At 44.6% G+C, this 27,503-nt stretch overlaps 2 protein-coding genes across 5 annotated transcripts in view; one reads left to right on the forward strand and one right to left on the reverse strand.

The window, feature by feature from the left end:
• TBC1D8B (TBC1 domain family member 8B) overlaps window positions 1-8,504 on the forward strand; it is a 47,879-nt gene extending 39,375 nt beyond the window's left edge. For both annotated transcript variants that reach the window (XM_035113279.2, XM_035113280.2), the window contains 3 exons: window positions 1,054-1,110; window positions 2,572-2,669; window positions 4,252-8,504. In XM_035113279.2, the coding sequence (XP_034969170.1) occupies window positions 1,054-1,110; window positions 2,572-2,669; window positions 4,252-4,665 (569 nt within the window). In that variant the 3' untranslated portion in view covers window positions 4,666-8,504. The remainder of the gene's footprint in view (window positions 1-1,053; window positions 1,111-2,571; window positions 2,670-4,251) is intronic.
• A 1,175-nt stretch (window positions 8,505-9,679) lies between these two features.
• PASD1 (PAS domain containing repressor 1) overlaps window positions 9,680-27,503 on the reverse strand; it is a 97,572-nt gene continuing 79,748 nt past the window's right edge. For 2 of the 3 annotated variants that reach the window (XM_035113275.2, XM_035113278.1), the window contains 8 exons: window positions 25,973-26,096; window positions 25,425-25,534; window positions 24,037-24,123; window positions 22,170-22,328; window positions 19,511-19,726; window positions 17,487-17,680; window positions 15,359-15,557; window positions 9,680-15,119 (listed from right to left, as the gene is read on the reverse strand). In XM_035113275.2, the coding sequence (XP_034969166.1) occupies window positions 14,952-15,119; window positions 15,359-15,557; window positions 17,487-17,680; window positions 19,511-19,726; window positions 22,170-22,328; window positions 24,037-24,123; window positions 25,425-25,534; window positions 25,973-26,096 (1,257 nt within the window). In that variant the 3' untranslated portion in view covers window positions 9,680-14,951. The remainder of the gene's footprint in view (window positions 15,120-15,358; window positions 15,558-17,486; window positions 17,681-19,510; window positions 19,727-22,169; window positions 22,329-24,036; window positions 24,124-25,424; window positions 25,535-25,972; window positions 26,097-27,503) is intronic. The other variant, XM_060270394.1, reaches the window with a different exon arrangement.

Below are 27,503 nucleotides of genomic sequence, written 5' to 3' on the forward strand. Positions count from 1 at the left end.
ACTAATAAACTTTACCTTAAAAAAAAAAAATGCAGCAAATCGTATTTGGCAATAGCTAAGCTGTTTGCAGCCATTTGCTTGTCCATTAAGGGAGGAAATGAGAATTTTTAAAGTGTGCATCTCATATCTTTCTAAGCAATAGACCAGAAAAATAGAGTGGATTGCAATTGAGACCCCTTCCACTTCAATTTAAGTTAAGTGTAACATCTGAACCCTAAACTGTAGTTCATCTTAAGCCAGTGGTTTTCAACCCCGGGGTGCCTTGAGGAATGGTCATGGGTGCCGCGGGCAACACTGTCCTCTGTCCCTCTTCCCTTCCCTCCCTTCCTCCAATGGCCTCTCACATCTCTGCCTCCCAAAGGCTTCCACAACTGTTTGTTGCAGCAGCCCTGGTTACAAGCTCCCCAGGTGAATGGTGCCTCTGGGGCTGGCCAAGGGATGCTTCCTAGGCCCCTGTAGGGCAGTGTGAGGAGTTACCTCTGTTGGGGGGGGGGCAACTCAGAGACCAGGGGCAGCAGCAGCAGCTGCCCAGAGGACTCCCAAGGAGAGGGGAGAGGAGAGGAGGAAACTCTCCCCAAGGGAGGGTGTTTGAAAAAGGGTGAGAGGCTGCCTGCTGTGCAGACAAGGGGTGACATCACTGGGCTTCTGAGCCCCACAGGGGTGCTTCAGAAAGAATGCAGTTGGTCAAGGGGGCCATGGACCCAAAAATGTTGAAAACCTCTGTCTTAACCAAGTGGTTTGTTGAAACAAGCCAGCTTCTTAAACTATAGTTTGGTATTGGCCTATTTCAGCAAGCCATTGTCAAAATTAAGAATGTTTATTATCAGGTTAGGAAAAAAATTGAATAACAATAAATAAAATATTTATGAAAAAATACTGTAATTAAAAGATGGAAGCAAAAGTGGCCATGTTGCGGGGAGGTGTGGGAAAGTTATGAGCCCAGTGTTCATTGCGGCTCTTTGTATGATTTAGCATTCTGTCCAAACCAACCCATAAACTCTCTGATTTGAGGCAGCTTCCCATGTCCATTTTTACCCTCCTCTTCTATCCTAGTTTCTTCTCCTGAGGACCGTGAAGGTGCTGATGCTTTAAACAAAAGCCCAGAAAAAGGTTGGTAAACTTGATTAATATCCAGAGAACTTGTGTCAATCTATACATACCTTGTAGGGAAGATGCTGTTTTCTACCCTGTGCTGTAATATTTAAGTTAGGATAATATATATATATATATATATATATATATATATATATATATATATATATATATATATTAAAGTTGGAAGGGTCCCGATGATCCTCTAGTCCAACCCCCCTGCAATGCAGGAATCTCACCTCGTGCACACATTAGAAATGGCCATCCAACTTCTGCTTAAAACCTCCAAGGAAAGAGAGTCCACAACCACTTTCTAAGGGAGTTTTGTCAGCTCTTACTGACAGAACGTTCTTCCTCCTGTTAAGAGTTAGAATCTTCTCTCAACCGTTCCTCATAAGACATGGTTTCCAGACCCTTGATATTGGGAGCAGCTAACATGCTGCACTCCAGTTTTTGGAAACTCAGCTTCCATTGCCCTCCAGCCAGCGCACACTCGTGAAATTTGAATGCCCTCCCGAACCACCAAATTCCTCTTCCAGATGTTGCAGCTGACAATAAAGTGTGGGAGAGCAGAGAATGGGTTGTTTTATTGATCCACCTAGACTTCTTCCTCTGTTGGAGTCCTGCCTGTCCTTTGGAGATCTCAGGGTAGCATGTAGGATGGGGGCAGTCCATATGATGCCCACCAAAGGTCAAGTTCTCCAGGTGGCAAAGACAGTGAGGGTGGGGAAGTTCTGCTCCTTCCGGGGGGGGGGGGGGGAGACAAAAATCCCACTGCTTTGTGGAAGACCATTGTCTGTAAAGTAGCAGCAATCGGTTTAGAGTATCGCTGCTGAGGATTCTAGGCACTCCACGGGATTAAGGGTATCTCACCTGCATGCAGAAGGTCCCAGGTTCAATCCCTGTTATCTACAGGTGGGGCTGGGAGCATCCCCTGCCTGAATCCTGGAGACCGGCTGCCAGTCGGTGTGGACAGTATTGTGCTCAGTGGACCAATAATCTGACTTTGATAAGGCAGGTTCCTATGTTCCACTGTGTTTCATTCCCCTATTCAGCTTTTTGTCTGTTGCAAAACAGCATTTCATAGCCACCGACCATACTTAGTCTTCATTAGGACGCTTTTGTCTCTTCCCCACCCCAGAATTTTTAACCTAAACATTTTTATTTTTGCACTTCTGCAAATCTTGGGTCTCCCTCGAAGCTGTCGGATAACCTCTGAGTGGTGCTGTTTTGGCTATGTAAACGATGGCACCCAGAGAACTAAGTTCATGCCAGCATGATGTCCTCCAGATATCTTTGAACTGCAGCTCCCATCATCCCTGATCATTGGCCATGCTGGCAGGGGATGATGGCTTTGGGAGTCCTCATCCCTGCTGAAAAGCCCCAGTGTGACCCGGCAAGAGCAACTACTCCATAGAGACTGCTGTGGATGAAGTGAGGATTTCACTATTCATTTGTGTCTTGCTGCCTTCCAATTAGGTAAAGGAAAGGTTGACATCCAGGCCTATTTGAAGCAGTGGCAGGATGAATTGCTAAAAAAAGAAGAAAGCATTAAGGATTTGCCCCGCATGGACCAGGTAAAACTCACCTACAGGAGAACTTGCGGCGGGGTGGGTGGTGTTATTTGGGGTTTGGTTGGTTGGTGGGAGCAAACAATGAGGCCTGAGCTTGACATTGGGGGCATCTAGTCTAATTCCTCTCTTGATGCAGGAAATTCAGAGTTCAGGCATCCCTGGCAGAAGGCTGTGCCCAGCCACTGCTTGAAGGTGTCCAGCCATGGAAAGCCCAGTACAGTTGTACTTCTCCCCCCTTGGCTACGCCCATCTGTGTGTGTGTGCTTGTACATACGTGTGTAGGTGGGGCTTGGGCATGAATCCTTGGAATATGATTGGGCACAATTCTCTACTCACCTGGGAAGTGGAATTCATTGGGGCATATTTCTGGATAAACATGGATTGTGCTGCTTGGGTGTTGCAAGCATTTCCCTGTTTTCATATATCTGTATTTCCTCCTAATAGGGAAAGGCACCCTTATTTTCATATATTGTACTATTGCCCAAACTAGTCCTAGGCAAGGCGTTGCAAGACTGTGCTAAATGTACCACCAGTAGTCTATGAGCTTTGTTCATGTAGTCCACAGCATGTCCACCTTAAATATACATATCAATTTTTAATTGTACTTGTATTGCTTCTTTTAATCCATCCTATTTTATTGTACAGTTGTACCTTGGTTCTCAAATGGAATCCGTTCCAGAAGTCCATTTGACTTCTGAAAACGTTTGAAAACCAAGGCACGCCTTCTGATTGGCTACAGGAGCTTCTTGTACTCAAGCGGAAGCTGCAGAAGCCGGCATTGGGCATTCAGCTTCCAAAAAATGTTCGCAAACCGGAACACTCACTTCCGGGTTTGTGGCGTTTGGGAGCCATAACGTTCAAGTCGCAAGGCATTCGACAACCAAGGTATGACTGTCTCTTTTAAAGTAATCAGTTAATTGTCAAACTGCCCTACTGTCAGGAAGCCTCTCCTCATGTTCTGCAGAAATCTACTATCCTGCAACTTTAACCCTAGATGTGTCCTCTAGATCAGGAGAGATAACATGTCCTCATTGTGAAAGCCATTCAGTTATTGGGACTCTATTTATTTTACAACTCCATTTTAAAAGTATTTTTTATGCCGTGGCAAAAAAATCTTTGCAAGGTGGTTTGCAAAATAAAAACATGAAAAATGGTTTAAGTGTTTATGCAATATGTACAAACATAGAGACACTTGAACACCCACAGAGATGCACAGATAACTAAAACTGCATTAGCATAACCTTCCGAATCAAATAAAAGCATCAGTAGCGAGTAAAAGAAAAAAGTAACTGTAAAATATAAAACCAGCAGCAATTTAAAGCAGGTTGAAACATCTAGACCAGGGTGGTCCAACACTTGGCCCGAGGGCTGCATGTGGCCCTTAAGGCCTTTGTTTGGCAGCCACACTTACCTGAATATGGCTACACTTCTGGTACCTGCCCACCTGTCAGATCATGCTAGCATGTCCCACTTAGAAGCACTCTTTGTAAATGCGTTAAGAGGTTTGTAGAAAAAGAAACAGAAAAAAATGGAAGTTAGGTTGTAAAATATGCCTTCTTATTTCTCCCTTCTCCACCCACCCCAGTCCCAGTTCATCCAGTTCTCAAAGACTTTGTATAACTTGTTTCACGGGGACCCAGAAGAGGAGCTGCTCTATCGCGCCATTGCCACCGTCACCAGCCTCTTGCTGAAGATGGAGGAGGTTGGCCGAAGACTCCAGAGCCCCACTTTGCCAGCCAAGAGCATGGTCCCTTCCACCTCCAACTTGGGCACAGAAGATGCCCGGAAGCCCCCAGAGGCTCAGCCTACCCCACAGATTGAAAGAGGTGGACCTCAGAGCCCACACAGACCTGATGAATGGTCGTTTGCCTTTGAGCAGCTGCTGGCGTCTTTACTAAATGAACCTGCTTTGGTGAGATTTTTCGAGAAGCCAGTAGATGTCGCAGCCAAGTTGGAAAACGCTAGAGTTTCTCAGTTGAAAGCGAAGGCCAGAGTATAGCACCTGCCTGATGCTCCGCACAGAGGCACTTGGAAGCACGGAGGGCCATTTGTGAGCTCAGCATCTGGAGTTTGTCAGGAGTTTGGGGGGGGGGGTTGAAGATTCAGCTCGATTCCCCTCTATGCCATAGGCAGGGTTGTTTGTGTTTTTGCAAAGTTAAAATAAGCATAGCTTGAAGGACAATTTGCACCTAATTTTTGCATTTTTAGTACACTCGGGAGACTTAAACCACATCAGCCAACACAAGCCAACTTGGAAGGGAATAGCAAGCTGGTCTTTCAGGGGCAAAGTTGGGGGTGGTTCATGGTTGTTGCTTTCCCAAACCACAGTTTCGTGTTAATAGTTCTCACGCTGAATGTAATGTCTGCCACTTTTTGCTGCAGAGTGGTGTTGGCCTTTACCTATTCTGTTGTAACCGTTGGTTGGATTTCCAAAGAATTGCTTCTTAAACTCTGAATGTAGAATTTGTTTCCTGCTTTGGGAGAGATATTTTTTGATGCTCAGTTGAGTGCGGCTGTTTAAAAGGGGGGTAAAGCTGTGTTGTTTCTGTGAATGGAACCAAGTGCTGCTTTTGATCATTACAGTGGTACCTCTGGATGCGAACAGGATCCGTTTCGGAGCCCCGTTCGCATCCAGAGCAGTATGGAACCTGAAGCGCCGAATCACACGTGGGGTGGGGGTTACTGTCCTCTCTCTCCACTCACCAAATGTTGTATCTCATGACCAAGAATTGGGTGATTTGCATCCACATCAGGGTGCTGGGCTGTATGGAGGGGTTTAAATGTCTCTGCCCACCCCGGCTAACATGTCTGTAGTGTATATTTCTTTTAGCTGCCACTGCCCACTGTCTTGGAGGGGGGAGGGGGACTTTGCTTGGGTCAGAGGTTGCATCAAGTCCCTGGGGCTGCAGCCTTGCTTTAGATTATCTGCTTCCTTTTTGAGGTAGAAATAAGGCCAGCATAAAGCAGTTTTTTAATACAGATTGCATGATACTTGAAGGATCATTGTGAAGTTAAGGTGAACACTGTTGTGGAGAACTGTTCCCTGCTGGTGCCGTGTATATCTACATAGGCTTTTAGGACTAAGCCAGTTTCTAGTACCTGTTTAACTGAAACACACATGTGCGCATACACACAAATGGGGCTAATGGTCTCTTTCTTCACTTGTCTCTCTTTTGTTGACATTACTGATTTCATAATGGTTATAGGAAGCACTAAAATTTCAACATGCCCCTTCCTCCCAAATAATCTCCAGTGTCCCTGCAGGGTTTTCCTCAGCCAGTGGAACTATCTAGAAGAAATGCCAGTTCAATTCAGAACTATGTTCATAGTGCAGTTTGAGTGATGAGAAAGCTTGGCGAATCCAGAACTCTCCATGGCTCAGGTGGACCAATTTCTTTTGATTTTCATGGCATGTCATCCAATAGATCTATTTACAAATTGTAAGGAAATTAATATATATATAAAAGCATTGGAAATGTGCAGACTTCTTATCTAACCAAACAGCCCCTGGTGATATGTGCAAAGTAGATATTTGCTAGCAATGGGTATAATTGCTCAAGACAAGGAAGAATGAGCTTTCCAGCTCTGAAGAAAAAAGCTTTAACAACTGGCAAGGCAGAGGAGGAGAATTCAGTCCACTTAGTCTTAGCCTCTTTGGACCTTTCTATCTGCATCTCAGACAAGGCTTAATCTTAATTATGAGTATTTTGAAACAGGTCCAAAGTTTTCCGCCAGAAGGACCTTCTGTCTAAATTCTATGCAAATAAACCAGCACTGTGGAAGGCATATGTTGTATTTTAAAAGGGACTGATTTCTGTTTGTCTCTGTTGCCCAGGGAGGTGGGCCTTTAGATCACAACCCACACACCTTGCTAATGAATGCAGCTTGGGTATTGGGAGCAGATGATTCTTTACAAACTTGTTTTCCATGCTTATGTGTCTTTCCCCCTTATCTCTTTCCCATTCTTTAAGAATGGAATCTTGAGTTCTCATCCACAGGGGTGAGAACAAAACAGAAATATCCATTTTCTTAATATTATTCTGGATTTATTTATCCAAACAGTTGCTCAGTTAAATATGGGCAATATGTTAAACCATGCAGCCTGATTCCTCCCCCCATCCCTTTCAAAATACTCCATTTTTAAGTTCCAACAGGAAACGCTTATTTACCCAAATCCAGTTATTTTCTTCTTGGCTGCCTGAAATGAAATGTGTTCCAGGAAGTAACCGAAGTCCTGACCTGGGAATTAAACAGGACCTCACAGCTGTTATTTAGCAAGGCAGCATTATACCTATGCACATCTATTGCAGCTTTATGTATGCAAGCTGGGAAGTGACATTTTTGAATGCTTCTCTTTGTGAAAGACTCCTTATTAATGTGAAGCTTAGCAGGAAAAATAATAATAAAAAAAGCTTCACTCTGATGCATTCGTTTTCTACTTGCAGGTTTTCCTTTTTTCTAAAAACAAAGAAAAGTGGGAGAACTTGCAGAAATGATATCACCCTGTTGCCATCTTAAGTGAGGAAGTCTATTCTACTGCCGTAGTCTGTTTCATGCACCTAGCCTTGGAGAGGATGTTTCTAACATAGGGACTCCAGTCCCTTTACTCTGGTGAAAAAAACAAGTATTTTGGCTTTGTGTTGGATGGGATTGGTAGTCTCTCCTTCACCACATAAAAAGAAGTTTATTAAGACAGAACTTTAAAGCAATCTCTAGGGCTCTGGGTGGGCAAGTTGGGATCAACACATTCCATGAAAAGCATTTTTCTTTTCTTTTAAACCTGCTCTAGGGATCAAAGTCTACTATCCATTTCTTAGATGGTGGGATGCCACTGGGTCTGGGTTTCATGTTTGTGCCATGCTGCTGCTGTTGTTTTTCCAGTGGTACCTGCTTCAATCCAAATATCTGAATGATGACGATGCTTTCTTGCTGAGAGTCGCCCCTGCAGTTACCAGAGCATGCATGCATTTTCTCCTTCTCTATCACACACAGGTGCTCTAGGCATTCTTTGCAGCTGAATATAGAACATTTGTAGCTGAGGGGCAGTAGAACAGAGCAATGAAGCTTTAGATCCATGGTGGCTAAGTTGCAAAATAATGAGATCATTTGGCACATAACACTAGGGATGATGGGATGCATAGAGGGTTAGATTATCAGCTGCCATAGGTAGGTAGCAGGTAACTAAGCAAAGACCTGTCAAAGTGAAGACTTCTCACACTATTGCAAACTCCAGCAAAAGTGGTTTTTTTGGGGGGGGGGCAGGATTCTACCTGTTGCGCAGGTAGAAAAGCCTGGTGGGCAGAGAGCCTTTTTAGTAAGATCTGATTGCACAGGGACTTCACTAAAGGGTGGGGGTTAGTATCAGGTGACTTTACTGTAGGTCCCCTGATCAGAAATAAATTTTCACTTAACAACTGCAGTGATTGTTCTTTGCTGTAGCGTGTAGCCATACTGTTGCCTCACAAGTTGCAACTTTTATAATACAGTTTGCCAAAGATGCAGCTGTAATTTCTTAGGGAGAACAACAAATAAAAAATATATATTTATCTGCCTTCTTCAAAGTTCCTCATCTTAATGCTTGTCTAACAAACAACTTATGGAGAGAAATATTGAAATGAGCTTACAAAACGTGTGTAATTGTCTTTAAGAATAAATTTCGAAATAAGATGAATATGGTATGTTTTTCTGGAAGAACTGGATTGTTTTATCCTTTTTGCTACCAAGGAAATAAAAGATGTTTATGTGCTGGTGTTTTGTATTTTGATAACCATGTTCTATACACAGCAAATTCACTGTATCTTTAATGAGAGGAGATGAATAAACGATCACTTCATGGAAGTACGACAGGTGGAAACCTGCCTCACAATATGCCTCTGACTGTCCATGGTTAAAATGTTGATGGTAGAATTTTCAATAGTGTTTTCTTGGGGAGGGGGCAGAGGGGAGATGTTCAGAGCAGATCCTCTTCACATTGTAAAGGAGTAGGTGCTAGGACTGTGAGAACTGGGTGGTTAGGGGGCAGCTGTTAGAGAAAAGGGAGATGGTCCATTCGCTTCCCTCTCACAAGCCTTTTGATTTTTTTTTTAAAAAAAACCTGTTGTTTAGTCGTGTCCGACTCTTCGTGACCCCATGGACCAGAGCACGCCAGGCACTCCTATCTTGCACTGCCTCCCGCAGTTTGGTCAAACTCATGTTCGTAGCTTCGAGAACACTGTCCAACCATCTCGTCCTCTGCCATCCCCTTCTCCTTGTGCCCTCCATCTTTCCCAACATCAGGGTCTTTTCCAGGGATTCTTCTCTTGTCATGAAAAACCTAGTGCCCTGCAGATGTTCCTGGACTGCAACTCCCATAATCCCTGACTACTGGCCATGGTAGCTGGGGGCTGATGGAATTTGGAGTCTCAAAATGCTGCTCTGTACTTGTAGCACAGCGCCTCCAATTCCCATTCCACAGATCTCGTCCTGGAAAAGGGATATGGTCAATGGTACTAGAAGCCACAGAGAGATCAAGAAGCAGAGGCGAGGTTGTGTCCCCCCTCCTTACCACTCCCTGTAAAGGTAATCAGGACATCCGTCACTGAGCTAAGCGCAAGTAACAAACTCTGAAAACTGACAAGAATGTAAGCAGAATGGGGTTGAAATAATCTGTCCCTAGTACCGTGTTTCTCCAAAAATAAGACACCATCTTATATTTATTTTTCCTCAAAAACCCCCACTATGGCTTATTTTCAGGGGATGTCATATTTTTTTTTCCTCCTCCTGCCGCGGCCGGCATTGCTGCTGCGCCTATCACTATGTCTTATTTTCGGGATATGGCTTATATTCCTGGAATGCTTTAAAATCCTGCTACGGCTTATTTTATGGCTATGTCTTATTTTTGGAGAAACAGGGTAATACACTGGAAATCCTGAATTGGCCTTTTTTGTTTGAATACTGCTCAGCCTGCTCGCTCTGTTCTCATGAATGGGGGAAACTCTGTGCATTTCTCCTAGTACAGAAGATTAGACACCCAGTAAGAGTTCATAAAAGTACAGTTTTATTTTTTCTTTCAAAATACTATGTACAAATCTGTTAAAGCACATGGGAGACATGTTGATTCTTGGCCAATGGACCTTCACAACCGTGCGCGTATTCCAGGCTAGAATTCTTAAATGCCCCCATAAGACACTTCCTCACCCCCTCCCTGCCCATTTTACAAAATACTTTTATGAATAGCAACATTTATAAATGTATCTATCTTTGACATCATATAAAATAAACTAAATAATCAATTCTAAGGCTTTTGCTGCTTTTTAAAAATCTTTTCATTTCTGTCCTTTCTTTTCATGTGTGGTTTTTTGTTTTTTGTTTACATAGTTAATATGCCACAATATAGACAACGTACGTTAGAAGAATCTGTATCTGACAAACCAAACCTGGCCAGATCAACCAGCCGTTGGCTTATATATATTTATTATCTATATATATATACACACACAAAATGCATTTAAAAGTGCAAGGCTTCAGAAATGTGCCTGTGTTTTCTGAAGCTTGGAATTGCGTTAACAAATCCGCTTTATACATCAAAATGAGGCTGTAGCCTTCTCACATTTGTATTTCGAGGTGCCATGGGAAACTCTTGAGCCAGAGTTGTAAATAAACACCAGCAAAGAGTCCATGGGCCCATTATATCTAATATGGAACTGTTGACCAGTAGAACTGTCCACTTGGATTCGCCTGGCTAATTAACTATCCAATTCCAAACTCTTCTCTCCCATAACACAGAGGTAAACCATTGGATAGCATCATTTAAAATATATATATATCTGTTTTGGGATGGGGAGAAAGAAAACAACCTTGAAGGTGGGTGGCAGCTAAATCCAAAGTCCCCAGCGCAGAGCTGACCTAGGCAATTGCCTAAGAAAGGCACTGCAGAAACACTGAAGGGAAGGTGCCAGATCTTGGCCCCTTCTCTCTCTCTTGTCAGGAGATGGGGAGAACTGGTTCAAACTTCACAATAAAATGGAATGTGCATTTTGGCATACCGTTTCTTCCACCCCTGAACAGTGCATGGGATGAATCAACACCTTCCCACCTCGCGCAACATAACGTTTTATGAAGGAAGCAGATCCTTACTAATAAAGTGCATGGTTTTACCTTTCCCCAGTGTAAAACAATATCTCTTCCCCAGTGCACGTGGTTGCCATACTAAGGGCTTTCTAAAGCACAGCACACCACAAACTAGTCTCATATAGGACTGTATAGCTGTGGGGAAATGGGCATAACTCAGGCTCAAAAAGAGGGGGGGAACCAAATGCCCTGCAAGGCTGAATTAATCCTCCTCAGACCTGCCAAACCATGTTGGCTCTCTTTGGGGCGTTTTCCAAAAATACTTTTGTTAACCAAAATGCCCAATCTTCTCCACAAAGTCCGGATTTAAAGTTTTGAGTACAAACAGCTAAAATAAGACAGTCAAGCTCTCCCACTTACTAGGTTTGCATGAGGAGCTCCCTCTTGTCTCTCAAATTCCAAAGTGCCTTCCAAGAGAGACAAAGAGCCAGCTGTAGATGCCAGAGAGGGCGTACAGCACTCTTCTCCACAGCCTCTACTGAGTCTGACTCGCTAAAAAAATATCAGTGGAAGTGGGGAAGGATGACACGTTGACAAATGTATTAAAGTTGATCCCCCCAAGGTGTTCTAAAGTGCATGAAGGGAGAGGAGGGGAGGAGGAGAAAGGTAACTGGCGTGTTTCTATGAAAGAGGCTGTGCATCCCCAACTATTGTCTGTGTTGACTAGGGATGATGGCAGCTAGAGTCAACAACCTCTGCAGGGTTTCCCCAAAGGACTGCCGCCCCTGTGCTCAAAGTGACAAGGACATAAGAGTGACAGAGGATTCTCCTTCACTTGCACCAAAAGTGTTGATACCACTACTCTTGGGAGTGGATTCATCCCACTGGAATGCCGGGGGACTGGACGATTACTGTGGCCTTGACATTACTACTGATACAAGTACACAGCAGAACTGGGTGTGCAGCTAATGTACACCCCTCCCCTCTTAAAAGCAATCCTACTGATGTCTCCCGTCTCAGCTGGATAGCTCAGTTGGTTAGAGCATGTTGCTGATAATGCTGAGGCTGCAGGTTTGATCCAGCTGCAAATTCCTAGGTGATCCTCAAGGTTGCTTCCACCTCTGTAATTCTGTGATTCAAGCAGATGCCTTGTGCCTGGCACTGGAAACTTTCTCCCCCTGTATAGGATGATTTCAGTAGCATTTTCTAAAGGGAGAGCTAGCACTACCAAAAGCCAGTTACTTACAGGAGCAAAGTGACCCTATTCCAGGTTAGAGAGGGGAGAGAACTTGAAATGGCTGTGGTGCCCATTTAGAACTAGACACGGCTTTAAATAATGGGTGGCTAACCTTTGACTCCCCGGAGGTTGTAATACCGGTAACTGCAATTCCCTTCATGCATGGCTGGGGCTAATGAGAGCTGGAGTCAGACATCAGCTGGAGGGCCACTGTGTTCCAAACCCTGGTCTAATAATGCCTTGGTTCCATTGCATCTGTAGTTGTAACAAATGAGCATCAGTGCTGAGCTCGTTGGCAGAGACCAGCACAACATTACAGTGCCCACATGTGAAACCCTTTTTAGACAGCTGGTGTTTAATAATGCCTTCCTACGCCTTTTTTCAAAGAAATGGCAGACTAGCTGACATTGTTGGTGCTTAGTGCGTTTTCATTTAGGTTTCTTGCATGTGATTAATACATACATTATTTTTAAAAAAATAAAAGCCACGAATCCGAACATTTGAAACAGGCTCTCTGTAGCTGGTTGCAAGCCTCAACATTTTGCTGGGGTGGAGGAGCAGCTATCAGAGAAATAATGGCATGCCTAGAGTTGCTCCAGCCTTTCCCCCTGCAGTTACCAAGGGGATAAAGAAAACCATATTCTACGTTCTTTGAAATGCTGTTTCTTTGTTTTCTAAACTGGCATTTTGGCCTAGGTGTCTACTGTGCCCTGGGCCTGCCAAGGACTAAACAGAGAAGCTGGTTCCAGATTTATTGTGTTTTCCGTTCTCACACATACACTTTGGTGGAGAAGAGAGGGACACTAAAAACTTGGAAGTACCAGCCAGAGGAAGCTCCAGCAACTGCTTTGCCTTTCCTTCCTTAGATTGACTGGGGGAAATGAACTGGAGAGAGATCTAAGCTCTCCTTTATGTACCCACCCATCTTTTCCTAATGCAAAGCAATACATTGTGCATTACACTTGAAAGCAAGATGGTTCCAAGCTCCTCTTAAATGCTTTACATTCTCCTCTTAAAAGACACAGGACAAGCTGAGAACGCCACTTTCCCCCAGTAGACTCTCTGCAGGTTTGGACTATGTATTGCAATTAAAGCAACCAAATAACACCTGTACACTTTCTAACGGCATGTGACATTTTAGGGGTGTGTGTGTGTTTGCACATCAGTTTTCGAGAATTAACAATACTGGTAAGTAAAGGGAAAAAGAAGACCCTTTGTACACAGTGATTGATCTCTAGTGCTGCCTGAGAGTCTTCAGAATACAGAGCTACTATGCTTCAAATGATTGTAGCTTTGTTATTCATTGACGTTATGGCCCTGAACTTTTAATAAATGAATCTACTCTGATGTTGCAGGTAGAAAAACCCTCTTCCTAACATCCAGCAACAGGTGGATGTTGTTGTTGTTGTTGTTGTTAACCAGATCCCTAAATGCAACCTCATTTCTTCTTTAAAAAAAGTTTTAGTGAAAGTTGCCTTCTGCACCCAGCATATAAAAAATGTACAAGTCGAGCACACTTACATTTGCAAAAACACAACAAAACAAAAAATGCCCCTAACAATTAATTAAGTATAAATTTTCCTTTGGAAACACACAAAACAGTAGGGGACACTTTGGTATACACACCTACTGAAGAATATATTCTTTTTTTAAGAAAACGTTCATAAATATATAAACACACTTAAAGTGACCATTTAAAAAAATACAATTTATTGCTAACGCTACTGACTTGTAACATCGTAGGTATCCTTGTTTAGGTAGAAACTCCACTTTGCCAAATTCTACCTACCGTACTAAGTAGCAAAACCACAAAGTTTGCTTTTGTCTTTGGGCATCAAGATACCTCCCCCACAGAAAGGTTCATTGGATAGACACAGGGAGAAAGAAAGGGAAGGATCTCTTTCTTTCACCTCCTGAAAAATATATATATATTTGGCTAAATGGGCAGTAGAAATAGGTAGGTTTATATATCTGGACTTTGCAACAAAATAGGAGAAACTCTTAGACACATCATAATTCTCATAACTCTTTAACAGTGAAAGGGGCTGGTGCAAAAAGAAGAAATTCAGGCAAGAGTGGTGTCATAAACAGCAGCAGCATTACCCAATTATCCAAAGAAACTATGGGATTCACATATAGGGAAATGGTTGGGTAATGGGATAGAATGCTGGGGAATATGTTCAGTAACCCACACATGAACTACTACACAAAAATGAAATCTGTATATACACAAATACATCCACAAAAGAAAAAGGTTATATGGTCGTGGGTTGATGCTTACAGTTCCATCTGTGTTCACAGTGATTTTCAGCAATGGTTGTTTTAGAAAAAGGAAAAAATAAGACTTGGCTGCCTCCTGCACAGGGATGTAGTTTTCTGCCGCATAACGCACCAGCGTGTAAACTTTACTAAAAAAAATGTTTAACAAAAAACCTGCAGGCTAGAATTCCATCTACCATATTTATAAATATAACTAATATTCATATATATGGCTTTGCAGCACACAAAGGTGACTGCTCTCCTGAAAAATAATTCTTTCCCCCTCACTTGGGCAAGGTAAGTTCGTCACTGTTTTAATTATTGCAGGTGAGCAAGGAACCCTATCTGCCAGTGAACCTTTCCTGGCAGATGGAAGCATCCAAAAATAAATCAGCCTTGCCCCCCAGGCTCCACTCATCCCCATCTCTAGCCACAGGATGTACAGATGAGATGTTCCAGCTGCACACAGTTTAAGAGGTTAAGAAATGCCAGGCTTGGCTTTTGATCCCACTTTGCTGGAGTCGTGTCGCTCCTGGGTGGTTCCTTTGTTTCTTTTCCTTCCAAGTAAGTGCAAGAAACTGCTCTCTACTCCGGCCAGGGCCTTCCCTGGCTCTGGCATGTTCTTCACCTTCCAGGCGTACCAGGGAAGAAGGACCTTCATCTCCTCTGTGCTTTGCCCCTCCATCCACTCACTTCTGCTCAGCACAGCCGCTACCCCCAAGATTGCCACCACCAAGGCCTCAAGGCAGCTGCATTTCAGGCAGGTCTTGTAAACTGCAAGGCTGGCCTTGCAGGTGCTGGCTCTGCGGCTGCGGGTGGTGGAAATACCCCATGGTGGCATTCTGCGGCGGTACATGATGTTGCTGGAACAGGCGCTGGTTCTGGCCCGGCTCAGCTGCACCTTGCATCTGCAGGATAATGCAACAGCCTTAGCACTGGGAATGCCCAGCCCTCCCACATATGTACCCCTCCTCTTGTAGTACTGGAAGACAGGGTCACCCAGTAAAGCTGAGCCTTGAGAACTAGCAAAAAGAAGCAATCTTTCACACAATGCAAAGTTTAAAGCTATGGAACTTGCCTCCCACCTTGGCATTCCTATCAGTCATCATGCCTTCCACAAACTCTCTGGAAACTAGTAGCTTGTTACCTGAAGATAGAGGTGATGCTGTTGAACTGGCCCCGGTTGCCACTGGTGGAGGGTGCTGGGAGGAGGGTGGTTCTGCTGCGGGGCAATGTTGGTGCGTGGAATCATAACAGAGGAGGTGAAGACAGGTGACGGAGTGGTGGCGCATGTGATTGGCTGCATCTGTATTGCAGCAGGCAGCCCTTGCTGCTCCGGAGCAAATCTGCAACACAGGTAGCAAGTAACAGATCACAAAACCATCAGAGGTTGCCTCAAAACACAACCCTTTCCACAGCAGTGGTGGCCGACTGGTGTCCCATCCAGATGTTGATGAACTAGATCTGGTGCTGATGGAGCTGGGAGCCTGCCAACATCTGGATGCCCCTTGGTTAACCACCCCCTGATGCAACCTTCTTCAGCTTTCACTGCTGTGACAATCTGCTTGAAAGATGTGGCAATGCTCTCTGAACCCTCAGAAGCAGGAGTAATGGCAGGACAAGGGTTTAATGTGTCTAGCAAGCAAAGGCTCGGTGCCCTTCCGCTTTTTTTGTAGTCACCAAACCACAGAATAAAATCAGCCAAAACTATTCTAACAATGCAGAAGATATTAGGCAAAGTCAGAAATGGGAGCTCTCCTCCGCAATGTATGCTGCTGGCAGAATCCAGCTTTTCATGGCAGAGAGTTTAGGTTGCCTGGGTGCATAATATTTTGTTTAGCATGGGGGGCACATAGCCCAGGCTGCATTCGTATCTTAACTTGGAAGTTGAAAATGGAAGTCTAGGGTCAGCTTTGCCCATTTAGAGGTACTCGCCTGCCTTTTTGTGTTGTACTTCTGACAGGAAGGCAGCCCAGCCTCTACATGCTTCCCATGATTTGGTTTTGTTCTCTGCTTTGGTTTTGTTCAGGAGTGGAACAGAACAGAGCAATCTTGGGAGCTGGTGGAAGTAGCTATGAAGATGCTGTGCACCCACATGTCAGGGGATCCAAGTTTAAAAGATTCCTGTGCCAAGCAAGGGAAAGGACTAGACAGCCTCTAATATAGAGGCTTCTTACCCTGAAATTGTTTGGTTTTGATTGTGGGAAGGCTTATTTTGCCTGCTGTCTGCCAGTATTGATCTGTGAAGACGGATTGCTCCTATGTGCACCAGATGTTGCAGGCTGCTCTACCGGTAACAATATGGCAACGAGCAGGTTGGATAGCATCTTGCCAGCACAGTTTCAGAGCCGTTGCTTGGTTCTTCAGAGACCAGGGGCCAAACACTGGTGGCTGGTGCCCACTGGGATTGATAGGGAGGAAGACAGGAAGACCAACACCAGGTGGCGCCAGAGCCAATGATAGGCAGAGCCAACTCACTCTAATTTTGCCTGCATCCTCCTCCCTTGTAAGTTCTTCAAAGGGTGCAACACTGAGACAGGGAAGGAGGGAGCTGGCAGCCAGAGTCACTCTACTTGTAAGTAAGAAGGCAGGCAAATGGAGGCTAGCTCAGGACAAGCTGAAGTTGATGGGGCAGGGCCCCATTTGCCCTCCACTGGGACCAAACCAGCACTGAAGTGCTTGTTGTTGTTGTTGTTGTTGTTTTGCATTAAACCCTTCCTCCCCTGCTGAGGCTGAAGAGGAAAATCCCTCCTAAAAAAATAAAAATAAAATGGTGCTGCGTGGTGTCAAAAAGGGGTTTCCTCCCAATGCAAATACCAGGTTCCAGGAGGGATTTTCATCTGGGCTTCTGCAGGGGCGGAAACAGTTGCCCCTTCCCCACAATCACACCTCACAGTTGATATTATTTGCCTTGGGTGAGGGCAGGGAAACAGTACAGGGCGTACCTAACACCTCACAATCTTGCTTGGAAAGTTGGCTTTTGGAAGGACCACTCATACAAATGAGCCCAGGAGAAGCAAAGCAATGGAGCCGTCTCCAACTTGTGGCCCTCTAGATGTCACTGGACTTCAACTCCCATCAACACCACAGCCAAGGGAAGATGGGAGTTGTAAGTCAAGCAACATCTGGAGAGCCACAGTAGGAGAAGGCTGCGAGAATGAACTGCGAAGGGAAGTGGAATCGGCTCATCGCCAGGAGAGAGCAAAAACAATAACAATACCATCAGTAACGTCCCCTACTTGGACTTCTCAGCATACATATACCTGCATCTGTACCTTAGAGTCCGATCTTGGTTGTAATCGGACTGCTGTTGCCTTTCACCAATTTCAGCTGACATTGGAGTAGAGGCTTGAGAGAACACCATTGGGTTGTTGTACAGTGGCATCGCAATGCTCATCTGCATTGGCAAGCAGGCCTGCTGGAGCTGCTTTCCTCTCATGGCCTGCTTTTGCTGCTGCTGCTGCTGCACCTGATACATAAGTGCACACACCCCTTTGTCAGAATGAGCACATTGCTTGGTATGTTCACATCCTTCTCTTCCACTACACAGAGGGCTCAGAGTAGCTTGCAACCATACAGATGGGTATACGAATAGGAAAACCGTTCTCTTGAGCGTTGAGCCTGATGCAGCCAAAATACCATCTCCAATACAGGGGCTCCCTTGCACCCTTGGCAAGGAAAAGTATCGACGCCCCCCCACCCCCCACCCCTTGGATCCTTAGCAAGGAGCTGTATTGGCATGCCTCCCACCCCAACTATGGACCAGAAAGTAAAAAGGTTTCATGCACTGCCAGTGACTTCCTCCACAGCCCAGAGTAGTAGAGGAAAGACCCAGGGAGGGTGTGGATGCATGAGCAGGCTCCCAGCCACTCTGAGCCACAGTGAAGAGGTGTGATTTTTGCACGCACACATACACCAGCCCTGTGCCATTGGCAGGGGCCAGCCTGGCCAACTCCGAGCACAAAGTATTGACAGATTTGGGGAATCCCAAAGTTTATAAAAGTACAACGAACAAAAGAGCAAAAACCAACAGCCCAGTGAGGACTGTGTGCATGCAAGGTGTCCACAGAATGCTGACTGACGCTTGGGGGCATGCAACAGGGAAATGGTATTATTATTATTATTATTATTATTATTATTATTATTATTATTATTATTTGTACTCGAGGAAGGCATGGCTACCCGCATGGAACACTAAACAGTTGCACTTTCACACTGCAACATTACCTGGGTAAGCGTGCCTGGTACCCCGTGGAATCTTACAGATCTCAGAGATTGGGGTGGCATGCAACAATATAATAATCATTACAAAAAACCAACTTGCAGAAGTAAGTCTCAATGGGGCTTACTTCCGCATATATAAAATAGCAGCCTTAAGGATCTGGATCCTCAAGTCTGGATCCAACTACACAATCTTAACCATGCCTACTCAAAAAATAGATTCAAGTAGGTAGCCGTGTTGGTTTGACGTAGTCAGGGGGGAAAAATAAAATTGTCCAGTAGCACTTTATAGAGTAGACCAACTAAGTTTGTTGTGGTATAAGAAGTGTGTATGCACACGAAAGCTTATACCAGAACAAACTTAGTTGGTCTATACGGTGCTACTGGACAATTATTATTGTCAAAAATGGAATTATCAAAAAAATAATTCCTATCAAACTCAATGGGGCTTATTCCCATGTAATCAGGGTTCGGATTGCACCCTAAATTGGCTGAATTTATGCACCATTAATCTCAGTGGGACACGTTAGTCATGACTTAAGTTTCATTGACATAATTGTGAACTAAGTTCAACTATCAGTCTCTAAACCCTGCAATCGGCTAGAATCAAAAGCACCATCAAATACAGCAATCAATATAATATCCAAAACAGCCTAATTACAAAGGCTGCTAGAATAAAAACACTTTAAACTTTTTATCTAAGAAACAGGAACAAGGATCGCCACAATGGGAGGGGATTCTAGAGCTGCAGAATCGCCCCCGAGAAGACCCTACAAGTCTTGTGAAGGCCCTGCAAAGTCAGGGTAGTAGGTCTATAGGGGAGCAGGCAGTAACCAGGGACTGACTACATTAGTCAAAAAATTAGTGTTTTGAATGTGTTATAAACATGTAACAGCAGGTGGTGCTGGAGAGCTAAATAAAATTCTAAGCGGTTTTCCATAGCGGTTTTTTCTTTGGTTATAACTATTTAATTTCTGACTTATTCATAGCGCCGTCGCCCCCCTCCCCCTCCCCACCCCAGGTTATACAGCTTTAAAATGGTGATGCATTTAGCACTATGTTGAACAAAAACCACCACCTGGGATGATGTGACACAAGGGTCCCTGAGGAATTGCTGAGGCGATGCCAGGTGTGGGCTGCAGAACTGCTTTGATCCCATAAGGCCTTGCTGCTGGGATTTCTTTGATGAGGCTGGTCTGCTCGCAACTGTTGCTGCTTGTTGCTGGGAAGGCCTCCTCGGGTTCTGGTGTTGCACACCACTGAAGACCATGGGCATAGGCTGTTGCATCAGCATCTATCGGAGGGAAAAGGAGTGGGGAGTTGTCACTAGCAAGGCACACATGGGAACGCCTACAAAGATGGTTGCTTGAAATGTGGCATGCACAAAATAAAGAGGGCCCACAGAAGTTGTTAAAGTAAACGCTGTAGATTCTGGCCAACCAGACATCATTTTTATTGTGCACTTGCAATGATTCATGCTCCTGATGCTATTGCGACAGTCACATTCAATTCTGCTTTCAGTACTGTTGTTTTGAGGCTGTCACACTGTTTCATTTCCAAGCAGTGCACATCCCATAACTTCCAGCTGGATTCCTGTAACATTCAATGCAACAAATGTTTTGATTTAATTTTGCCCAACTCTTGCCCCTCTGGCAGAATAAACCCAACACTACTGCACTATTTTTGTGTCCATGTTGCAGAAAACACCTTATTAGGGGCTGTTAAGTTTGTGGCAAGCACAGTGCTGTGATATAAACCCTATTCACCAAGTGCAGCAACAGCCATAACAGCCATTAGATGTCACCCAAGCATCAAACATATTCTCATGTCAACCCATCAGTGATTAAAACAGAGAGTTGGCACACCAGGGGGGAAAAAGTTATATTTTAACACAAATATGCATTTTAAAACTTCATCCAGAACTGTTGCTTTTAAGGAAATTCCCTTTCTTCTGCTTGTCAAGCGATAACCACTTTCCCCCAACACTCATGTGGAGTTTGGCATCTATATAAGCAGGATATGCTTTTATCAGCAGAGGCTGGTGGGAAAAGGTCTCCAGTAGTTTTAGTCTAACAGACAGCGAGTCTTGCTCATGCTGAAATGGAAGAGCTAAAGCAAACTGTAGTTCCTACACGGCATATGATGAATAAGGAAGGCTTAGGTAAAGGTAAGGGACCCGGGTGGCGCTGTGGGTTAAACCACAGTCTAGGGCTTGCTGGTCAGAAGGTCGGCAGTTCGAATCCCTGCAATGGGGTGAGCTCCCGTTGCTCGGTCCTAGCTCCTGCCTACCTAGCAGTTCGAAAGCACATCAAAGTGGAAGTAGATAAATAGGGACCGCTCCGGCGGGAAGGTAAACAACGTTTCCGTGCGCTGCTCTGGTTTGCCAGAAGCAGCTTTGTCATGCTGGCCACATGACCCGGAAGCTGTATGCGGACAAACGCTGGCTCCCTCGGCCTATAGAGCGAGATGAGCGCCGCAACCCCAGAGTCGGACACGACTGGACCTGATGGTCAGGGGTCCCTTTACCTTTAGGTAAAGGTAAAGGGACCCCAGACTATTAGGTCCAGTTGTGACCGACTCTGGGGTTGCGGCACTCATCTTGCGTTATTGGACGAGGGAGCCGGAGCCACTTCTGCCGAACCAGAGCAGCACACGGAAACGCAGTTTACCTTCTTGCCAGAGTGGTACCTATTTATATACTTGCACTTTGAGGTGCTTTCAAACTGCTAGGTTGGCAGGAGCTGGGACCGAACAACGGGAGCTCACCCCGTCAAGGGGATTCGAACCACCAACCTTCTGATCGGCAAGCCCTAGGCTCTGTGGTTTAACCCACAGCGCCACCCGCGTCCCAAGGAAGGCTTATGCCACACTAAATTCACCAGTCTTTTTAAGGTGTCACAGGACTCTATTCTTATAACCCCTAATTTCCAAATGGCTGCAGGTCGTTATTTTCCCTACACCAACACACTCTAAATAAAAACTGTAAGGCTTTTTGGGAAGAAATCACTTGAGCAATTAAAGGTTATTTTGCACATAATTTCATACTCTGGGAGCAGAAAGACTAGCAACACTGCAAGGTCAGGTGAATGAATTGCTGTGTATCCTTATGTAACAAACGTACACACAGTGACTCCTGCTGAAGCAAAAAGGGATCCGACATGCCTGATTGCAGAGCGTTGCCAGTATATTTATTTACTTGTTTAAAATACTTGTATACAGGGCTGCTTTTCCATTAAAATTCTTCAAAACTTTTTATGATATTATGGTCTGGTTTTATTGTTTTTATATCGTAAACTTTTATAATCGCTGTGATATATTGTTGTGACTCAGCAGTACATTAATATTTTAATAAAGAAATAAAAGGCAGCTTTCTATATTCCAACATGGAAAAGGCTGTGACCCAAGCAGTTCATAAAAGAGGGGTGCAACTCTATGTCATTTAAGCATGTTTATTCAATACTCTCAGGTTTGTAATGTGGGCCATTCAGCAGTTGCATCTGTAGCGAGTAAGAATCACCCGCAGCCAGGGAAGCTTTATAAAAGTTTATATTCCCACCACTTCTCTCTCTCTCTCTCTCTCTCTCTCTCTCTCTCTCTCTCTCTCTCTCTCTCACACACACACACACACACACACACACAATAAATAAAGGACTGACATGAACACATGTGGACAGATGGATTTGCAAAATATCTTCTGTGGATCACCCCCCCCCTGAGGTTCCCTATATAGGAAATACCTGCAAATTGGAGTCCTGCACCAGCTGCAGCTGCTCTTTGATCACATGCAGTTCCTCTTGTTGCGTCTTGATGTCAGCCTGCAATATGCGCGTTCTCTCCTCAAGCTGTTCCTTCAAATGATGCATCATCCCTATCTGAGTTGGGAAGTGATACACTGGCTGAAAGCATAGATGAGAAAGGAGCATGACCCAACCTGCACCTTTTACATGCAGTTATTATTTCCACCTTCAGAGAAGCTGGGCTATATGGATCGATGACCTGATGCAGTGTAAGGGAGCTTCCTATGTTCCTAAGAATCTGCAGTGCAACAGGTAACTACAGCATCGCTGACCTGTGCAGCCTCAGCCTAAATAATGGCCAGTGAAGAAGAAACCACCAGTCTGTTCTGTCATCAAACAGCTCTTACACCTAACAACATTCAGCAGAAATCTGCTTCTCCTGCAATTTTCAACCCACTGGGTTCTGCAGTAATGAAGTCTGCTCCATTGTTTTGTTGTGTGTCCACAGCTCTTCAGATATTAAGATGACCACTATGCTGTCTCCCTTTCACCTCCTCTTCTCCATGCTAAAAACACAACTTATTGTTCCAGTCATTCATCAAAAAGGACTTGTGGTCTCCTCTATAAGACACCACAGATCTGTCACCTGCTGAGCTTTAGCAACTTCGCAGTGTCAAGTGATCCCAGACCACTCATTGGGCTCATTGCGATGTTTTAAAAACTTCGCTTTAAGGTTTTTTTTTACCAGGAACAACAAACCAGTAACCAACATTTTACTGGGCTATAAATAATATCAAAGACAAAAAAAAGACACAAAATGGTCTCCAAACTAATTGTAGCAACATTCTAAATCAAATACAAAAACATGTCAAGATCAGAACCTTCTGTCTGCAGCAGGCAGGATTAAGCAATCTCTATCACTCCATGATCACTGTAGCCCTCCAGTCACCTATGGGGGCTCACCTGGTATTGCTAGGTTGTTGGTGTTTTGTTTCTTTTTAAGTACACTTTTATTGCATTTTTGTTGTATTTTAAGCAATGCAATCCTAACAACAGCAGGGAGCTAAGATATAAGGTGAGCAAATTATAGATCAGAAGGAAAATGGGACTGCTGTGAGGAGATGATTAGAGATACATGCAAATTGATTGCTGTTTAAGGAATATATGCCAACCTCTGCAGCTGGGAATATATAAGGAATACTGTATATGTCAACCTATGCATTCGGGGCGGGGGATGCTTGGGAACTGTTTCAGATAGTAAGCTGTACATTCAAATGTAGAAAGCACAATATGGTCTCTTGCAGACCATCTATTTATTGAGCATTCACCTTCATTTATTTGCACAAGTCTCATGCAGAGGTTGAGCATGCATTCAGATTTGCTTGTGAGGAAGTTAAATAACAACAAGCATTCATCCCAAATCCCTTGTATGGTGTAACAGGCCTTCCTGTCAATCATTCACCCAAGCTATGCTTTGCAGTGCATTTCATTTTTTTATATAAAAAAAGTGGATGTGTTACACTAGGCAAGCAGACCCCCTTTAATCCACTTCAGTTGTGCAAACCTGAAGCTTTGGTATGCACTTGAATCCCTCTTACAAAATATTGACATTCTGAAGGGAACTTAAGGCCTCCTACATGACACTATGTGTGGGGCAGGTGAAGACCTAGTTCATCTAAAAGGGGATGCTGACTGGAAGCACCTATACAAAGCGCTCCGAAAGACCCAACTTATTTTTGCACGCATTGGTTGGAGAAAATGTGAACTGCAAAGGATAGCTGTGTTTCAGTTAGCACATTGTCCTGCAAAGTAGGCTTGCATTAAATTGCGAACCAAATTGCGGAGTTTCTCCCCCATCCCAACATACCATAACTGCTTGCTGGGCTGGGACAATCGTCTGTGCCATATGGTGCTGTGTGAGATGTTCAGTGGGCGTCTGAGGAGTTATAATACCCTGCAGGAGGGGGGGGAATAGGGGATCATAATGCACCCCATGCAAGGATGAATATGATTATCTTGCCACAACATTTGCCACAGTATTTCCTTGTTAATCAAACCTCTAGTTCTTACTAAGGCAATAAAGATGTGCATGACTGGACAGTCCCCCACGCAAAAGAAGAGTCAGCATGTCAGGAAGAAGAGTTTCAATCCTAGGCTTCTATACACAGGGAAATTGTTTTATGGAGCAGTATTCAATTATGGAAGCAGAAACCTGCAGTCGACAATTGTTCAGCCCACAGCTTCACCATGTTAGTTGAAAAGATTCCCTTCTTACTTGGCATCTGATAAGCAAAAGACCTTAGAATAGATGCCCAGCATCTGCTCTGCCCCATCTCCTTCCTAACCTGTTAAAAGTGTTGACTAAACTTCTGCACCCAAGCCAGTATTCATTCATACCATCCCAGGCACCCAGGCCAGTATTCATTCATACCAGCCCAGGCCAGTATTCATTACAGAATTTGTGGTGGCTATAGCTTGGTGGTATAACATCTGTCCCAACTTGATCTCCAGCATCTTGCGGTACAGCTTGAAGAAAACCCCAGAGAACCACTGCCAGCCAGAGATAGATGACCAACTGGTGCTATTTGTTTGTTTGTTTGCTCACTCACTCACTCAGCATAAGGCAATTCCCTATGTTCCTATGAATCCCCCCTTTCAGTCCCTTTATATAGCCCTTAAAACCCCCAAATCCTGTGTGAAAGACTTCTGCAGGTCAGCTAACCACTAGGCCAGGTCAAAAAGAGAGCCTGTAGCCAATACTTGAAAGTTATTATTATTTCTTACCAGCCTCTCTCTCTCTCTCCTCGTGAGCTTTTCAACAGCAGCTTATTCTACAGGCAATAATGCCTGCTTTAACTTGTCAGAAATGCTGATTTCTGAATGTCAAATATTAAAGGCACATGTTCAGACTAGAATAATAGAATAACAGAACTGAAGAGTTGGATGGGACCAGAGTGGGCCACGAACCTACGACCCTAAAAGTCTCATGTACTACTGATAGAGCAATCGCAGCTCCTGGGATCTAGGTCATTTCCCCCTCACTCTCTAGATAACCTGTAGGTAACCTGCCCACTAACTACCTGAATGTCAGGATAGGTAGCCGACTGCTCAGATACATTGTACGAATTCAGATTAGAAGTTTTGAAAACATTTATGCTTTCCTCCTCATGTTCTAAAGATCTGCACTCTTGTTCTTTGGGTGAATCCCCTCCCTGGCCTCCTTTCTCGGGAGCGATGCTGCTGCTGCTTCCTTACCTGTGTGCTGCTACTTGAGGCAAGTCTTAGAGGTGCTTTGTCCGATTGGCCCATCGGTAATGACTGCCTAGTAGGGGTGCTGGCATCCGTGTGCCGTATAGATGACGTGGCTGGAAAAGAGAAACATCTTTCAAGGATGTGCATGCAAGGCAGCATCTGAAAACTCCTTCCTGAGGGACTAAGAAATTAGCCTCTCCTTCCAGAGTAGGTAGGAAACATGGGGGGGGGGAGCTGTTGCCAGTGTCTCTCCTCCCAACCTAGCAGGGGGAGAGCGGACGTGCAAATGAGCCCAAGGCGCAAAGCTTTCATGCTGCCAAGGGGATACTCTGAAGTGGTTGGGAAAAACAACTGGATTAATCCAAGGCTCCTGATCCATCTGCTCCAGACCCTATTGCCCACCTCCGTCCTGTTATAGAGGATGGAGAGTGGCAAAGGAAAATGGAATCAGGAAAGGTTAGGCTGACTCCGATGCTGCTCTTGAACACTGGCCAGCTGCAATAGACCCACAACCACCCCTTGGTATCACAGCTATCCCGTGTGAAACCTACATGCAGAGTCCGAGAGTGCCGTGTGGGAGGATCGCCGAGAGCTATGAGATGACACCGACACCCTTTCCCGGCTGGCTTCTTGGTTGGTTACACATTGCCGGATATCAATGTAGCTACCGTGACTCTGAAAAGAGGCAAGCCCAGGCGAAAAAAAAGAGCATTGTGTCATTAGCAGAGGCATCAGCATATACTTAGCAAACAACAGCAGCAAAAGCAGCAAAGTACCGCTCTTCCAACATGGAGGTGGATCGCCCTCTTTGGAGCAAATGTTTTTCCAATTCCTCTTTCCACCTTCTCCCAAGTGTGTCTCCGAGCAACAACTCCCATCATTCCCGACTTCTGCCATGCTGGGTGGCGATGATGGGAGTTGGGAATATAACAACTTCTGGAGGGCCACAGGTCCCTCACTCCTGTCTTAGGTTTATCTAAGTGCTATTTTTCTAGGAAATAAAAGAGGTGCCAGAACTATGAAGGCCTCCCTTGTTCTCTTATAATGGCAACGGTGCGCACCTGAGAGGTGCCGGAACTGAGCTGCAGTGAGTTCCGGGTGGGGGGGGGGAAGCACCCTGGGTTTATCTACTGATGTTTTACTTGACACATAGGCAACTCTCGGAAATATAATCCCAATGATAAAGCAACAAAGCTCTCTGTGAATCCATGGCAATGCCAGTTGCAAGATTAGAAACCTGCTACATGCTATGGGAAATAGGTGGAAAGGCCATCTGTTGCCAAGCACCAGGTGTTTTTTCCATGGTACAATACCGTGGCTTTTCTGTCCTTCTGCTCCCCTATCGCTTTTACCCATCACTGCCGTATGACGACAGAGTTGTGCATAAAAATAGAATCTCTCTTTTATAATTAGCTCCCTTCTGCTCACTTTCTCTCAACATGTCACAGGCTTTCAACAGTATATGCAGAATTAATGGATAAATGGCCAAATTAGGGAGGCTGACTAGAAAGTAGGGTTGCTGAGGACTCATATTACAGAGGGTGGAATGAGTACGGGAGGTGAAAAAGGAACCGGTCAGTTTACAGGCAATATCCTTAATTGGTAGCTCCCATCAGACAAAGCAGCAAAATGGCCACGCTGTATTTAGGCCAATTCTAGTTAGCCCCCCCCCCCCATTTGAGTTAATGTATGGGATTCGAACATCATGGTGCCCGAACAATCACATCCAACAACCTCCCACGTAGCAAACACAATATTGATTCCACTACCTTGGAGAAATGCAATTACCTCCCAAATGCAAAACATTAAATCTGCTCTCCACAACAAAAGTACAACTTTGAGGGGTGCTGTAGACAACACTGGGGGTGGTGGTGTCTGCGTTTAACCACTGAACAAAACAGAAGATTAATGATCCTGATCACACAGAGACCAGTGATGGTGCCAGCCGGCAGTGTGAATCCTGTCACCTGACAACTTGGTAGTTGAATGCGTGGATCCATTTCGCTGGATTTTAATTCTGGTACTGCTTCGGCATCTCATTATGAAAACCCTGGCGAGGTTTATTTTTAAAATGTTAACTGA

This window comes from Zootoca vivipara, chromosome Z, assembly GCF_963506605.1.
Source record: "Zootoca vivipara chromosome Z, rZooViv1.1, whole genome shotgun sequence".
NCBI lineage: Eukaryota > Metazoa > Chordata > Lepidosauria > Squamata > Lacertidae > Zootoca > Zootoca vivipara.